Source organism: Brassica napus, chromosome C9 (genome assembly GCF_020379485.1).
Source record: "Brassica napus cultivar Da-Ae chromosome C9, Da-Ae, whole genome shotgun sequence".
Lineage (NCBI taxonomy): Eukaryota > Viridiplantae > Streptophyta > Magnoliopsida > Brassicales > Brassicaceae > Brassica > Brassica napus.
Window position 1 is genome coordinate 39,173,964 of NC_063452.1, and position 17,623 is coordinate 39,191,586.

The 17,623-nt window shown below is 38.3% G+C and overlaps 1 protein-coding gene across 1 annotated transcript; it reads left to right on the forward strand.

The window, feature by feature from the left end:
* Positions 1 to 3,771: 3,771 nt before the first annotated feature.
* LOC106423927 (LRR receptor-like serine/threonine-protein kinase GSO1) lies at positions 3,772 to 6,913 on the forward strand. Its single transcript, XM_013864669.3, has 4 exons — positions 3,772 to 4,411; positions 4,937 to 5,197; positions 5,282 to 6,139; positions 6,224 to 6,913. The coding sequence occupies exons 1-4, from the start codon at positions 3,982 to 3,984 to the stop codon at positions 6,703 to 6,705; spliced, it is 2,031 nt and encodes a 676-aa protein (XP_013720123.1). The 5' UTR covers positions 3,772 to 3,981; the 3' UTR covers positions 6,706 to 6,913.
* Positions 6,914 to 17,623: the final 10,710 nt, after the last annotated feature.

The following is a 17,623-nucleotide window of genomic DNA, read 5'->3' on the forward strand; positions in this document are numbered from 1 at the left end:
GCGAAAGCATTTGGCGTGGAGTAGTGGGTAGAGAAGCCAGCGGGCTTGTTTGGGGAGCTGGTTGGTGTGGTGGTCAAACCAGGTGGTGGGGTAAATAGTGGATTAGGGGATATGGTGGGTGGGGTTGTGGCAGCAGGTGTGGGGTTAAAAAGTGGAATTGGGGAGTACATAAGGGCTGAGGAGTCGTAGACAGGTGGGGGGTATCAGGTTAGGGTAATGTAAGACCGTGAGAAGGCGATGATTGGGATGATGGTTTGTTAAGAGCGGTAGCATCAAACTGTGGCAAAGTCCCTATTGGGGCGTATTGTTGTGAAAGGGTTCCTTGAGGGGAGAGAGCATGAGCAGGTGGGAGTGGGTGTTTTGGAGAGGTGACCGCAGTGAAAAGGGGAGATAGTTCGGTAGATGTTTTCATGGTTGGAGAATTTTGGGCGAGGGAAAATGCGGGCAGAGGAGAGTTATGGTCAGGTGCGGGTGGGTCTGATGTTGTGGTGGTAGGATGAACGTGGATGGGCGGTGCGTGGTCAAGGGGGTCGACGACTAGAGGGGTCACAGGATTGAGGGTCGTGGTTCGGAGAGTTGTGGTTAGCAGAACCGCTAGCAGGTGATGGGTGGTTATGTGTTTGATGGTTAGGAGATTGGTGGTCAGGAGATTGATGAGGATTGATTTGGTGGTAAGATGAGTTGTGGTCAGTAGCTAGGAATGGGGTGGAGCGTTGGTTATGAGAGTGGCTTAGGGGAGAGTGTGGGCCGGGAAAGTGATGTGGAGAGGATTTGTGGTCAGCAGAGGGGTGGTCCACTGATAGGTGGTCAGTAAAAACGTGGTTTTTGAAATCAATGCGTCTAGAAGCACAATGTTGGGCACGGTATTGACTCAGAATTGAAGATCCAGAACCCAAAATGCCATCAGAGACCTCGGAAACAATTAAACCTCAAAGTTTGAGAAGCAAAATTATGTAATGGTTATGTATGTTATTATACAAGTCAAATGGGTTACCTGCTTGGTCTTACGCCTCTTAGAGTTGGGAGAATCATGATGATCGTCACCGGGGAGATCATTAGTCTGTGGTGCCTGAGGTGCGCTCTTGCGACGATGCGCGACAACAAACTGTGGTAATAAAGAAGTGGCTCTGCTCCTTTTACGTTTCCGGTGTAGCTTTTGTTTAAGACGCTCGTTGGATGCTCCCAACTTGGCAACTGTGGCTTCCAAGCCGGTGATTCTGGCTGCCATCACGGTGGCATTGGCTTCCAAAGTAGAGATTCTAGCTTCTAACAACTCGTTGGACGGGGCGGGAGTTGGTGTGGAGGACGCTTGCAAGCGTGTGCTACGCCTTTGATCTGTAGGTACTGAAGTTTCTTTCCCCGCTTTGTGAGGTTTGAGCGTAGACTCCTTCCTTTTCCTCGGAACAGTGTGTTTCTTGTTGACGGGTTTTTCCGGTATTGGAGTAAACATGAAAACAGGCTCCGAGCAATCTCCTCCGGGCCACATAGCTTTAGAAAAGCAGTGATTGTTGGCTATCAGCTGCTCCATGTATGTGTCACCTTATCATCTGTCTTATCTTTTGGCCATACCCCCCACCCAGTATGCGGTCCCCTAATGACCGGTATGAGTGGTGTCACCCGCAGCTGCATGGGACAGAACACACAAAGTTAGCGTGGTCAGTCAGCAAAGAAAGGAAAACAATGGGCGCTAGAGGAGCTATATACTTACAGAGGGGTTAACTTAGACTTGTAGAACTGCATCTAGTTCAATGGACGGATGGTTAGGTAGATTAGGCTCGGTAAGTTCCATTATTGTCTGGTCGTTTAAGGGAGCAGGGATCTTAGAGAGCAACATGGGTATGTTTCTTGTTTGAGCTTTAGAACAAGCATATCAACTGGGCTGTCTACGGTTTTGCCTTTCTCGAACTTAGGCGGTTTCATGCAGCGCACAGTGTGTAGGAACGATTCACGCCCCCAAGGGAATTCGAGGAAGCATCAACATCGTCCAGCATCGGAACGTACCTCAGCGTAGGGCGGAAAATCTGTTGGGAGGCGATCAAGACTCCATCAAGTATGATGATGAGAGCAAGCCAGATTCTCCTCCACTCATCCATTTGGTGGTCGTGCTCAAGCTCGTCAGCTAAGTCTGCAATGGTGATATTGTCGTACTTGCCTACTATCTTCTGCCACAACAGATCTTTGTGTGCGCCCTTCTGCTTGTTTGCATCCTTTTGGTTGTGGTCAGGTGCTTCGTAGCCGTCGGGGAATGAGCCACAATTAAGGCCGGTAATGGTCCCAAACTCTTCGAGACTGAATCTAAGAGGGTCTTTACCAAACACAGACCATAGCGTGTGTTCTTGATTGCAGCGCAACTGGCGGGAGAGAAGGCTATGTATCAGCTTACAGGAAACTGGGCACTGATGAGTTGGGAGATCAAAAAGCTTTCCGAAGGAAGATTTCCTAATCTTTGCAAACACTTCAGAACCGCGAAGAACGTGGCGAACGAAAGCTAGAATGTTCGGCCTAGAGTAGATATTCAAACGATTACGGGGAAATCTATCAGTGGCGAAAAGCCTCTCGGGGAGACGGGTATCACACGCGTTATCTGCAATTTATAAGGAAAAATTCAAAATTTTAGGGTTTTCTCCAAACCGACGGAATCAATTAGATTATATTTAGGAATAGAGAATAAGGAAAAGAAAGTGAGAATCGGGATCTAACTTCCATTAGGAGTTTGTCGGTGAACCGGGAAGCGAGTATCAAGAACTGGTGAGGTTTGTCGGTGAAACAGATAAGCGAAATCGGTGCGACGAACAAGAAAGCCAAAGGTCTAGTGAGGTTTGATTTGGACCGCAAAGTTCAAGAACTTCTGGGACGAGAAACGAAAAGCGAGCCGTAGGATTTGGTTAAACAGATAAGCGATTTCGGAGAAGAGAATCAGAAAGTAACAAAGACAAGATTAGGGTTCATCGGGGTCACCGGGTTCATCGGGTTCATCGGGAGAAAAGGATTAGGGTTCTTGGAGATTGAGATTGATTTATAAGAACCGTGAGAATGTGAAAAGATAAGGTAAAGAGATGGTTGGTAAAAAGTAAAAGATAAGGAATTGATTTTGTTTTGGTTAACTAGATTGGTCAAGTTGGGTGGTTAACTAGATTGTCTCTAGGGTTATATTAGTAACCATAGCATAAAGGAAGTGTGAGAAAGTGTGCTGTATCACAATGTGACTTTGAGTGATATTAATAAGACAAAATGTGTCTCTGAGGGTCAAAATTTCTTTATACTTTACCATGACTGAAATGATAGTGAAAATACTAGATTGCGCAATCCCTTGATAAAATTTTCAACGACTAAGCCATCATAGATCAGTCTAACCACTAAACTATTTTTACCATTTTGATAATTTAATATTAAGTACAACAATAATTTATAAACAACTCTTGATATATATATATATATGTATATATAGTAAAATTAATGTATAGAAAGATTTTGAAATAATTTGTTTTCTAGTTAGTAATATAGTAAAGAATACAATGCCAAATAGAATTTAAATAATATTATAAACTAAAAATAAAGAGAACATGCTTGGTGAGAGGGAGAAGCTACTTGACCAATACCAATCAGCGAGAAGAAAAGATAACATGCAAACCATCTTACCATAACTAAAATCACCAACAATAAATTCTAACAGATCCAACGGTTCATATTAACTACAAAAAGATTGGACGATCACCTTTAAAACAATCTCATAGATTCTCTGAAACAGAACACAACACACAGAACACAACACTCCTTTCGATTAATCTTTTTGTCTGAATGGACAAAGCACGCGACATCTCTGTCTTTTATCTTCTCTCTCCTCCCTTAAAAACCGAGTTTCAGCAGAGAATGAGAGAGAAAGAAAAGTAAAGAAATCTGAAATCAATCTCTTTTAGCTAAGCTTTAGCTTCTGAAGCAGGTTCTCGAGCTCAAAAACAAACCCTAGTTAAAAAAACAAAAATGGCGCCGACACAAATGCTGCTGCAACTTCTTCCTCTCTTCCTCATTTTCTTCAACCGGGTCGGATCAGTACCCACCGACGAGTTACAGACACTGTTAGACATTAAAAAGATGCTAGACCCAGAAGGCAAACACCTAGTTTCATGGAGCATCAATGGAGATCTGTGCAAGGACTTCGAAGGCGTTGGCTGCGATTGGAAAGGACAAGTTTCCAACATATCTCTACAAGGGAAAGGGCTTTCCGGTAAACTCTCTCCGGCCATTGCAGAGCTTAAACACTTGACGGGTCTGTTCTTGCATTACAATGCTCTTGTCGGAGACATCCCTAGAGAACTCGGTAACTTGTCGGAGCTTACGGATCTTTACCTCAATGTTAACAATCTCTCCGGGGATATTCCTTCTCACATTGGGAAGATGGAAAGCTTGCAAGGTTAGTTTATTTTTAATCAATTCATCATTCAAGATAGATCTTGGTTTCTGTAAAGAAAACTTGTCCCAAGATTATTCAATGAAGATTTTGAAATCTGAAAATGTTAGAAGATTTTTTGTTTTATTGAATTTAATGCGTTAATGATGTGTCTTCAGACGTCCTTTTCATGTCCTTTGTTTGGGATTTAAATTTTTTTTCCTTTTTGTATCTTTACTACAAGGAAGAAAAGTCAAGAACTTTATGCTACATCAAAATATAAGAGACAAACTTTGAATTTGAACCATTGATTGCTTTCTGCCTCCTAATTAATACGGACTTGAATTGATTGTACTTTCTCTAGAATAATCTTGTTCATTTAGATATGTTGATTGAATTACTTCAAAAGTCTTTTAACTTTGGAGTTTGAATTAGTACTAGGGCCACGTTTCCTAATCTAGAACTCACTTCTCAACCTGTGTATTTGTGTGTATATGAAGTTAAGACAAAAACTGAACTTTAAAGCTTGTTTCTGGTTTTGTGGTGTAGTTTTGCAGCTGTGTTACAACAATTTGACAGGAAGCATTCCAAGGGAGATTGGTTCACTGAAGAAGCTCATTGTTCTTGCTCTTCAGTCTAACAAACTCACCGGTGCTATACCCGCCAGTTTAGGGGATTTAAACGCGTTAGAGCGGCTAGATTTGAGCTACAATCACCTCTTTGGTTCTGTGCCTGGTAAACTAGCTGTCCCTCCTCTGCTTAGAGTCCTCGATATCCGCAACAACTCTCTCTCTGGCAATGTACCTCCTGGTAATATACTGTTTCCATCAGTTTGTTAGAAACAAAAACTATGCATTTGTGTAGTATTTACTCATTTGGATTTATGTTTGACAGTACTGAAGAGATTGAATGAAGGTTTTGCTTTTGAGAACAACTTGGGGCTATGTGGAGCTGAGTTCTCGCCTTTGAAACCTTGCAATGGCACAGCTCCTGAGGAACCAAAGCCGTATAGTGCAACCGTGAAGGGGTTTCCATCGAGGGCTATACCGGAATCAGCTGATCTTCAGTTACCTTGCAATGGAACTGAATGTAGTGGTGCTCCTTCTCCAAATTCTCACCAAGGTTCAATCTTGATCGGTTTGGTTGTCTCGACCATCGCCTTGTCCGCCGTAAGCATCCTCTTGTTCACACACTACCGCAGACGCAAACAGAAGCTTTCAACTGCTTATGAGATGTCTGAAACCGGACTCAACGCCAAAGGAAGGAAGAACAATGGTTCTCCATTGGCCAGTTTTGAATATTCCAACGGTTGGGATCCGCTTTCAGACAATAGGAATCTCAGCATCTTTGATCAGGAGGTTATCCAGAGCTTTAGATTCAACCTGGAAGAGGTTGAGACCGCTACTCAGTATTTCTCGGAAGTGAATCTGCTCGGAAGAAGCAGCTTCTCGGCGACTTACAAAGGAATCTTGAGGGATGGTTCGGCTGTTGCCATCAAACGGTTTAGTAAAACAAGCTGCAGATCCGAAGAGCCGGAGTTCTTGAAAGGACTCAACATGTTGGCGTCTCTCAAACATGAAAATTTGGCGAGGCTTAGAGGCTTCTGCTGTTCAAGAGGACGTGGAGAATGCTTCCTCATCTATGATTATGCTCCCAATGGAAATCTACTGAGCTACCTTGATCTCAAAGATGGCGATACTCATGTTCTTGATTGGTCTACAAGAGTATCCATCGCCAAAGGCATCGCTAAGGGTATGTTTTTTTCTTTTTTTCCTCTCTCTCTCTGCTGTTCTTGATTTGCTTCTGTTTAATTTAATGTATGCTTTTGATTTTTAGGAATTGCTTACCTGCATTCATATAAAGGAAACAAACCGGCGTTGATTCACCAAAACATCTCAGCTGAGAAAGTCTTGATCGACCAGCGATACAGTCCCTTGCTCGCAAACTCCGGTCTACACACACTTCTCACAAACGACATCGTCTTCTCTGCAGTCAAAGACAGTGCAGCAATGGGCTATCTCGCTCCAGAATACACCACAACAGGGCGATTCACCGAGAAGTCCGATGTCTATGCTTTTGGGGTTCTTGTGTTTCAGATACTATCTGGGAAACAGGAGGTTAGGAGTCTGGTGAAGCTTGGAACTGAAGCGTGTAGGTTTCATGATTACATTGACCCAAATCTTCAGGGGAAGTTCTTTGAATACGAAGCCACGAAGCTTGCGAGAATCGCGTGGCTGTGTACTCATGAATCTCCCATTGAGAGACCCTCCGTGGAAGCTGTTGTTCATGAGCTTGGGAACTGTAGTAGCTGTCTCTGAGGAACCTAATGAGTTGTTCGAACTGTTGTGATGTACCTTTAGGAATCAAGGAAGGGTTTGGTGTTAGTCGCCTTTTCTTGTGTTTATTAGAGTTAAGAAAAGATGCTCTGCTTTTTCCCTTCTTGTTGATGATGTTTGAAACTGTTCAGTGTGTTGTTGTTTTAGCCAATTGTTTTATTAAAGGATCCTTTAAAAATCATATTTTGAATTTGGTTCTGTTTGCCACAATTAGGCTTGTCCAATATGGTAAAACCGAACCTTACCGAACCGAAATAGATAATATGGTGTGGTTTTGATATATACCATATAAACCGAATGAATATGATTTTATAAAAATCGTAGGATTTGGATATGGTTTGGTTTATAACCGATTAAACCGAATAAACCGAACAAAACCGATCAAAATTAAAAACATGTAAATATGTACATATTTTATAACGTCACATGAAAAATATATTTGTTATATAAGTTATTCTTTTGTTAATAATTATTACCATATTTTTATAGTAATAAAGAATCATAATTTGAAAAACACTTAAAATATAATTAAATAACAATTCATCGTAACTGAGGCTTTTTATTTTCTTAGTCTTCTTCTTTTAATCTTGATCAAAAAAAAAAAAAGTCTTCTTCTTTTAATCATTTTGCTTTCTTTTAGCATTGATTAAATTGAAGTAAATGTTATAAATTTGATGGATAATAACTAGAAAAAATTCTTCACAATTTTTTTTCTTATTTATAAACGAACAGAGTTTCACTCGACGAAACATGACTTTGATGAACACTGAATATGGAAGAGTGGAAACATTTTCTTTCATACTTCTCTTTTGTTTTTTATTTTTATTTTCAAAATTTCGAGCTTTGATTTTAATTCTAGATTTGATTATTTCATTGGAAGGTATAAGCGTTTTTATTTTTTTTGTTCTTTTATTTGAAAATCTAATATATTTTTAATAAATGACAATATGACTCTAAAATTTATATAATATGATCCCAAACTAAATAATTATGTTTTGGTATAAAACCGAATAAACCGAAAACCAGCGGTATATAAACCGAACCGAACCGAAGTAAATGTGGATTTAGAATGATAGTTATATTTTACTAACCGAAATACCAAAAAACCGAAAAAACCGAACCGAAACCGGTCCGATATCCGGATTGAACACCCCTAGCCACAATAGCCAAGGGCGGTTTTATGTGAGTCCTAAATTTGTTTTAGTACTTGCGGAACGTCTCAGACAATTGGTCTCTGAATTCAGCGTGTGGAGGGTCCTTCTCAAATTCCAGTTTCGCGGAAGCAGCCTTGGAAACTTCCAATTCACCAAGATTCTTGTTTGAACCGAGAACTGTCGATAAACTAGTAAAGAGAAGAGATGAGAACTCATCGGTGGGTCGAGACAAAAACGTTTATTAGATCAGAGAGTCGTTTGATTGTGTTACAAAAGGGGAAAGAAACGATCAAAAGTAAGCCGGTGAAAGCTAGTTCGCCGGAAGGTACAAGTCGGCGAGAGTAAGATGTAAAACTCTAATTTCTAGCCGAAAGTAAGTGTGTAGTGATTTGCGGATCCCTTCCTCGCTGTCTCTTTCTTCCCTTTTATAGGCGGTCGTTCATTAACCTAACTCGTCTTGACCTCATGGGTCTTTTGTTGATTGGGCCGAGCTGTCGGGCTGCTGCCTCGAGTCGTCGAGTCGACTGCTTTCAGTCGCTCGCTTGATCGACTAAAAGTAGTCTCAAGTCGAGCCGAGCCGATCGATCGCTCGCAAGCTGTAGAGCCGAGTCTTTCCCGCACAGTCATGGGTCAGAACACCTATCATGTGGACCTTTTGGGATGGTCATGCCCATACCCTACAATTCTCATAATTTTAACTGCGATTGTATTGATTATTGTCGGCAACCACACATGATTCACTCTTCTTGATAACTTGGAATTCTGCCTTAAACTTAAACTTATCTAGCATGTCTGATTTCACCTTGGCTACCCCCGAAGGCCCTATGAACGTCAACTTCCTTCTTCTTCGGAGCGTTATCGTAGTCAAACACTATGAGGTAAGAATAATTAAAAAGTTGGCAGTCAATTCACAATAAAAAAAAGAGAGGAGCTAAATGAATAAAGATCCAGTTACTTACAACAATGCCAGCTCAGGCGATTTCATGATACTTGTCTGGAAAAGTCAAGTAATGCACTTGAGAAAAAAAAAGTCTCGTGCCGCTTTTTATTTGTTGAAAGAACTCAGCAGGAGCATCCAAATTGTTTACCAGAGGAGTATCCTCCGAGGCATACCAAACTCCACCGTGTCAAGCAGCCGGTTCTGACTTATTTCGATAGTAACTATTCAATATATTACATATTTATTTAAAATATTAAATATATAAAACTACAATACAAGTGGAAACCCTTTATTACAATGGTTTAACTAAGAGTTCATTAATGCTTCTACACCAAGAGGTCTGGGGTTCAAACTCCATAAAACGCAAATTATGCAGATTATGGAGAATAAGTTACAAGAAGTCTTCAACATCGTGCATGACGTATCATCGAACATGGATCTCATAGGGCGGCTCGGAGTGATGCAGTCAGACGTGAATTCTCATATGATGGTAGAATTGTCGGCTATAAAATCATCTATGTAATATTTGTCATCGTTGTAAAAACATAACTAATCAGACGTTAAAAAAAAACTACAATACAATAACATACCATAATGTTAAAACATTTTATCATTATTTATGTTTGGAAACCTTATAAAATATTTTATAGTAATGAAACTAATTAATTTTAATAATGTATAACTAAAATATTAAAATTATAATTTATGATTCATAATTTTATTTAAATTAAATTTACATATAGATATTATATAGCAATTTGTATGTAAGTTATTGGCTCACCCGATTTTTATTTAAAATGCTTATTTTTATAATTTAAATGTGTTTTTACTTAACAAATTGAAGATATGATCAATAGAAAGTGCTTTAATATATTTTAAAAAACCATTTCTTATAATTATATATCCTAAACTAGACAATAAAAATGATTAAATACACGGTTGTAGCTTTTGTTATAGGAGAAATAACGATTAAGGAAAGAAATAGTTTTAGTAATCATTCTTTAATTTTTTAATAAGATATACATGAGTTTTAATTTGAGAAACCGGACATTTAAATACTGAACTTACACAAATTTGCCAAAAAACATGAACTCTTCGTTAACCTACAAAAATAACAAACTTATGTTGACTGAGCAATTTTAGATATGAGTTTAGTCAACATTAATTAGTGTTAAGCGGCTGTTTATTGTTAACATCGACATAAACGTAGTCGTTTTAAAATTAAAATTTTTTCTCTTAAATCCCCAAATTGAAACCGTAAGAACACTAACCTAGTCGATTTCATCTCTCTCTCCTCTCTCTTTCTTCACATCAGAGCACGAAATCAAGTCTCCAAACATTCCCTCTCCTATTTCAAACATGAAAGAGATGAATTCGAGTAACTTTTTTTTTTTTTTTTTTGAAAAAAGGGCTTTTGAATTCGAGTAACTTTTAAAACAAGATTTTGGAAAGAGAGGTTTCCCTTCGAAGTGTATATGTGGGAGTGGAAAATATGTCTTGGACTGTCCAATTTGGTCTCTGTTCTTGGACTGTCCAATTTTGTTTTGGACTGACCGGGTCGCAAATCTCAAGCTCCAGTTCAGAACTTTCCTTTCAGAAGCAACTGGGTTTTACCATGAAATGATCTTGGACTGTCCAATTTGTTCTTGGACGTGAAGAGGTTATTTGGACCAAAATTCTGATGAGTAAGTGGAAAATATGTCTTGGATTAATCTCTTTTATCACTGTGTTGGCCATTGTCTACCTCTTGTATTAATCTCTTCTATCTATGTGTTGTTGTGTTGGTTTTATTATCACTTGTAAGACTTTGTGAGAATTCAAGTTTTTTCTTATTAAAACATGTTTCCAAGTTAGAAGATAAGCACAAAACAATTTTGTTTCTTTTACTAGTTGCACTGAGTTTATGTTTCTTTATCATTACTCTGTTTTTATCTGAAACAAAGTGTCTGCAGTTTTTTTTTTAAGAATCTTAAATTCAATAACACTTTTTTTGTAACTTGTGATTGAATAAGATTGAAAGCACGTCACATATGTAGTGAAAAAAAAGATTACAATATATAGGAAGAGTCTCTATCGGACAATAATGAAGTGAAGCACACCAATTTCTCTTCTAATACAAATACATGAATAAAAGAAACAGAAAATTCACGTGCTTCACGAGTTAACCATCGTTATTTTAAAAAGAAGGATTTTAAGTTCACATTTTAATTAACAAAAAAATTCTTAAAAGACATGGCAGACTCGTTTAAGAACAACAAAAGCCACATCCAAAAAACTGAAACACAACATCAAAGTTTTAGTGTAACTCACGACTTGAAAACCAATCACAAAAACAAAAGTAAACACAACAAAGGAACCATCATCTTCATTATCCAAGCTGTGATCCACCTTGTGAACCAAGCTGTGACCCTCCTTCCTGTAAAAAAAAAACATAGCATATCAATATGATGTGAAGATATAAAGAGAACAACACAAGCATACCTGATCTTCACCAATTTCTATAGCTGTAAGCTTTGGATTCAACCTCAGTCTTTCAGCAAACAGTTGCGCAATTGACGAACTCTTCAACATTTTCTAGTACCCAGACCTTATACAAGTGCGTTCATTAACATACACTTTTATTTGCAGCTTATGCTTCCTCTTTTCATACGAACAATACACCCTCCAAGGACAATCATATTCAGTGTCCGAGCAAACAGCACCAAGCTTCAGTTGTGATGAAATGTATAGCTTAAAGTCGTATCTTGTTTTCAAAGAATACCTCAAAAGAGCTTGCTTGAACTCAGCCGCAGAGGAAAATGTCTTTCCCAATACCAAAACCTCATCGATTGATGCTTCATCCTCTCGAGCTTCATTCTCTTCAACTTGTTCTACCAATTCATCATCAGAATCGTCAACAATGGCTTCACAGTCATCACCAGGCACACGTTCACGCTCCTCTCTGTCAGCATCCTCAGCTCCATTCCTCTCCACAGCGTTGCTTTCAACCACAAGTGGGGGTTCATGCTCGGGTTCTCTTGGCTTGGATCGACGTACATGAATTTTTTTCCTTTTTTCCTTAGTGTTCATGATGGAATTTTTACGAAGAACCAGAGGAGAAATAAATTGCAGAGATTAGGGTCCTAAGGTGATGAAGGAGATAAGAGGGAGAAGAGATGAAATCGATTATGTCGTCGTTAACACTAAACGACTACTTAACGTTAATTAATGTTGACTAAACTCATATCTAAAAGGGGCAGTCAGCATAAGTTTGTTATTTATTTAGGTTAATAAAGAGTTCATGTATTTTTTAGCAAATTTGAGTAAGTTCAGTATTTAAATGCCCGTTTTCTCGTTTTAATTTTTGCAATAAGCCCATTTTAAGTGGTGTGGTTTACTCATATGGATTTGAGAAAGAAAATGATATACATGTGGATTTAGGTTACTTTTGAAATATTCAAGTAATTATTTTTAACTGAACTAACTTAGGCTTCAATTTTATTGGTCAATAAAATATTTTCAGTAGGGTCTGTACTACAAATTCTCATAAACTAGTGTAGATAATTAAAATCTATAGGGGTCAGCTGACCCCTAGCTCTCATATGGCTCCCCCTCTGAGTGTGTGCTTTGCCGCTTCCAGAAGGATCCGTTCCACAATAAGATCATTGTCTTGAGAGGATGAGAAGTCGCCACTTGTACCTCTGTATTTGATGGGTGAAGATTGGACTACTCTACATACAACTCAATAATTTCCCAAGTTGTTGTGGCAAAATCACCGTCTTTGTCCTTTGCGGCAAAAACTTTCTTCGAAGACTTTCATTTTTTTATCTTATATTTCAATGGCTCAATGTCTGGTACGAGAGCCGGAGGGGTATCAACATGGAATTGATAATTTGCATCAGGTTTTGAGCCCCGTTTTGAGATGGTTCCCCGAGGCTGTCAACATAGGAAAGGATATTATTATTCTTGACTTTTCCATTGCTGGTTGGATCATTTTTTCGTTTCCACATTCTACTGAGTAAGGAATTTTGATGTTCTAGGCAACTACCACACATGATACACATGGAGTCAGTAACATAATTCTGCAACCCGAAAATTAAATTGAATTTTGGTGTTCCAGTCAATTTGTTGTCTATCACAGTAAGATGTGATGATATGTGGAATGGGGAACCACAACATGCTGTCTTTCTGGAACCACGATTCATAAATGCATGCATATCCTACAAGAGGTCTCCACGGTCATTGATCCAATTTTGGAATCAAGAAAGTAAAATCTACCCTAACACCTAGGTGTTTAGCGAGTATCTTCACAACTTGTACTGTAGAACATGTCGAAAGATGTCCAACCTAGTTCTAGACTTCTACGACTGATGGCCGGATATCAGCTTCGAGGATTTCTTCCTGGTAGACGAACCTTGATGCTCGGCTTTCTACTTCAGATGAAGATCCAAAGATGTAAGGACGACCCTTTGTGTATCTAATTCGGACATATCAGGATCCATGTTAGCTTCTTCAACATTATTGTCAACCTCTTCTTGATAAGAGATTTCATGGTTTCCTCATCTCGCTGCAAGTTCTCAGAAATCTGGACCAAATGAAGTTGGGCGAGATCTACGGTTTCTATGTCTCCCAGCGCAATCTGTATCTTTGATTCGAATTGGGAAAAGATCTAGACTCATCAGAGTCTGATCCATCAACAATGCCCCCTTACCTTTAGTCCAACATTTATGGATTTAAGAAATCTTCTCGACGAACAGACGAAGAAGGCAAAGCAGTTCGAAGAAATTACAAATAAAGTGGTAGAAAATTGGAAAATTATATAAAAAATGCGGAGATTGGAGAGTTAGAGAGTTAGAGAGTGAAAATCTACCTTGATACGCGAGAAGAAGTGGGGAAATGAGAAAATGATAATTATCTTTACAGGAAAACCAATGCAAAACTCGAAAGAACACCATCATTTGGTTTACTGGACCCAGAAGAGAGGCTACGTTCCGCATTTCGGGGAGGCAACAATTCTACTTTTCAAAAACCTGGAAAAACAGTTTGAAATCAAACCGCTTCTGGTTTAGTTTTGAACCAAATTAAACTTGGAAAACCAAGATCGCATCCCGTGATCGCCGAGATGTCAACTAAGAACAAAAACATAATTTGAAAGATGCATAACGCCTAGTTTGTTTACATTATCGGCCCATTCTATCTAATTTATCGAGATCGATTTTGTCTCTTGCAATGAACTGAAGGAGGGGAGTTTATTGTTGGAGATAGATTGTGCCCCTTGACGAGACCCATCATGTAAACGAACTCGTCTCGGTTTAGAAGAGAGGCGGCCGAGGAAGGTCAAGTGGCTTAGAAAAAAAAGAGAGGAAAAAAATTGACAAGTTTCAGCTATATAAAGAGAGGTTGGAAAAATATTTATTTCCCGTTCAAATAAAAGTTTAACCCCTTTTTGCTTGATATGATGTGGATTAGGCTTCTTGTCTTATTACTTGTAGGTTGCTTACAAGTTGGCTATCCATTTAGGAGGTCCTTTGGTGTTTAGGAAGACAGTGAACACGCAATTTGGTATCTTGGTCATCTGTCGGAAATTGCTGACATGTTAAATGAACTTTTTTGGTTTCAAGAGTTATTTTCAACAATGGAAATGGTATATGATGTTATTATAGGTAGGGGTGGGCAAGCACATGTATTTGGACATATCATTAAACGTGTTTGTATATAAGGTTGTCATTGTGGAATTCCAGATATCTTCTTTGGTTTCATGAGTTATTTTCAGCAATGGAAATGGTATATGATGTTACTTTGATTTAATGTTAGTTTGTAAACCGGTCTCGTATAGAAATTAATGTTGGTATGTTAACCATGTTCCTATAAAATATGTCATTAAACGTGTTTGTATATAAGGTTCTCATTGTGGAAGTTCCCTTAGTCCAATAGTTTGATTAAGGGTTCATCTATGCTTTTACAACAAAAAGTATGAATTTCAAGTCTTAGAGAAAGCGAATTATGCATGATATTTGAAAAATGCTTATAAAAGATCTTCAGCATGGTGTGAGAAATACCTTAAGGTGTGGATCTTATAATGTGGCTTAGGATGATGAAGTCAGACGTAAATAGTCATAACTTCATATGATATATAGAATTGTCGACTGTAAAATCGTATATGTAATATTTTTCATAGTCTGTAATATTAATAATTAACCGGTGTTTAAAAAAAGTTGTCACATTTGTTATTTTGTGATTATTTACAACTGCTGAAACCCTCTGCCCCGTTTGTTGAAGGGTTTCTGAGCCCAGTTCTATTATTATGTATTAGAGTCTAGATTGTCTGTCTAAGTTAACAAGGACCCATGTGATGTAAAATACTTAGGTGATAGGATGACTTATCACAACTTAGCTGGCAAGGAATCTCTTCTTTGAAATAAAATGTCAAAAATTATCTTAAAGTGTAAATCACTCTTATCAATAATCATTTATATATACATATTATCATTAAACAACTAAAATTCTAACAACTTTATTTAGAAGTATTGTCAATATCTACTTGTCTAAGAATTTTCTCTTTGTTATGAAAAGAACTGAAATTTTATTGTATCGCGAGAATTTAAATAAGGGCAAAATTTATACCCGTAGAATTTATAACACTGATAGAAAGATTATTACAGAGGGAAGAGAAGAGTGAATGATGCGTTTTCAAATGATCGAAATCGATCATATATATAGAAAAGAAATTTACTGTGCAAATAGTGCAGCGGGCCCCACATCTTTTATATTTTCAACGAAAACGGCTCCTCCTCCTATTTTTGACTTTCGTAACACTCCCCCTTGGGGGCCGGTGTCACTATCCGCTCTTGCTTAACGTCTTTGTTGCCTCGTTAAAAACCTTTCTAGGAAAACCCTATGGGAAAAACCATAGTAAGGTAAAAAGAGTACAACTACGTAAGCTCCCCCTCGAATGAGCAGTCATAGATCTTTCTGATGACGCATTCCAATGTTGTGGATGTGCTTTCTGAATACCGAAGTCGGAAGTGATTTTGTGAAGAGGTCAGCTGCATTGTCGCATGATTGGACATATCTTACTTCAATCTCTTTCTTCTTCACGAGCTCTTGAGTGTATGAGAAGAACTTCGGATGAATATGCTTCGTTCTATCGCTTTTAATATATCCGTCCTTTGTTTGAGCAACACATGCTGCATTATCTTCATATAGAATAGTTGGCTCCGTATTTTCGTCAATCCCGCTGCTTGAACAGATGTGTCGGCTCATTGATCTCAGCCAAACACATTCTCTACTTGCTTCATGGAGTGCAATGATCTCAGCATGATTTGAAGAAGTAGCCACAAGCGTTTGTTTCTGAGAACGCCAAGATATAGCAGTGCCTCCGATCGTAAAAACGTATCCTGTTTGCGATCGGGCTTTGTGTGGATCTGAAAGATATCCTGCATCTGCAAAACCAACCATTTGACCTTTTGAACTTTTAGGATAAAACAAGCCTAAATCAATGGTCCCTTGGAGGTAACGAAAAACATGTTTAATCCCATTCCAATGTCTTCGAGTTGGAGATGAGCTGAATCTTGCCAAAAGATTCACAGCAAATGATATATCAGGCCGTGTACAATTTGCAAGGTACATCAGCGCTCCAATTGCACTTAGATATGGTACTTCCGGACCAAGTATCTCTTCTTTCTCCTCAGGTGGTCGAAATGGATCACTTTCAATATTAAGTGACCTAACGACCATCGGGGTGCTAAGAGGAGTTGATTTATCCATGTTAAATCGTTTCAACACTCTTTTAGTGTATGTGGATTGATGCACAAATATACCATTTTGTGAATGTTCTATTTGTAGGCCAAGACAATATTGTGTCTGTCCAAGATCTTTCATCTCAAATTCTCCTTTGAGATAGTCTGATGCCTTTTGTATTTCCTTTTGAGTTCCGATAATGTTAAGATCATCAACATATACCGCGATTATTACAAATCCGGATATTGTTTTCTTGATGAAAACACATGGGCATATAGGATCATTCACATATCCTTCTTTTGTTAAATGATCACTGAGACGATTATACCACATACGTCCAGATTGCTTTAACCCATATAATGATCTTTGCAATTTTATTGCACATAACTCTTTAGGTTTGGAACTTAATGCTTCTGGCATTTTAAATCCATCAGGAACTTTCATGTAGATATCAATATCTAATGATCCATATAGATAAGCTGTAACAACATCCATGAGACGCATCTCTAGATTTTTATCAGCTGCTAGACTCATCAGGAATCTAAATGTGATGGCATCCATAACTGGAGAATACGTTTCTTCATAATCGATTCCAGGTCTTTGAGAAAAACCTTGAGCCACTAGACGAGCTTTGTATCTCGTAATCTCATTTTTCTCATTTCGCTTTCGAACGAAAACCCATTTGTACCCAACTGGTCTCACATCTGCAGGTGTGAGCACAATAGATCCAAATACTTTTCGTTTATTAAGCGAATCAAGTTCAGCTTGTATTGCATTTTTCCATTGTTCCCAATCATGTCTCTTTTGACATTCATAGACAGATTTTGGTTCTGGATCATCGATTTCTTCATTTATTTCACTTGACACAATATATGAGAAAGCATCATCAAGGTCATTTTGTTCATTTCTATTCCATATCCTTTTATTATGGATGTAATTAATAGAAATCTCATGATTATCTTTCGATTCATGATGCTCTGATTGATGATGCTCTGATTCATCAGAATCCTTATCATTTATTTCTTCCAAAATATTTTCTGCTATTTTGGGTGCATCATATATTTCAGCTTTCTTCTGTTTCCTAGGA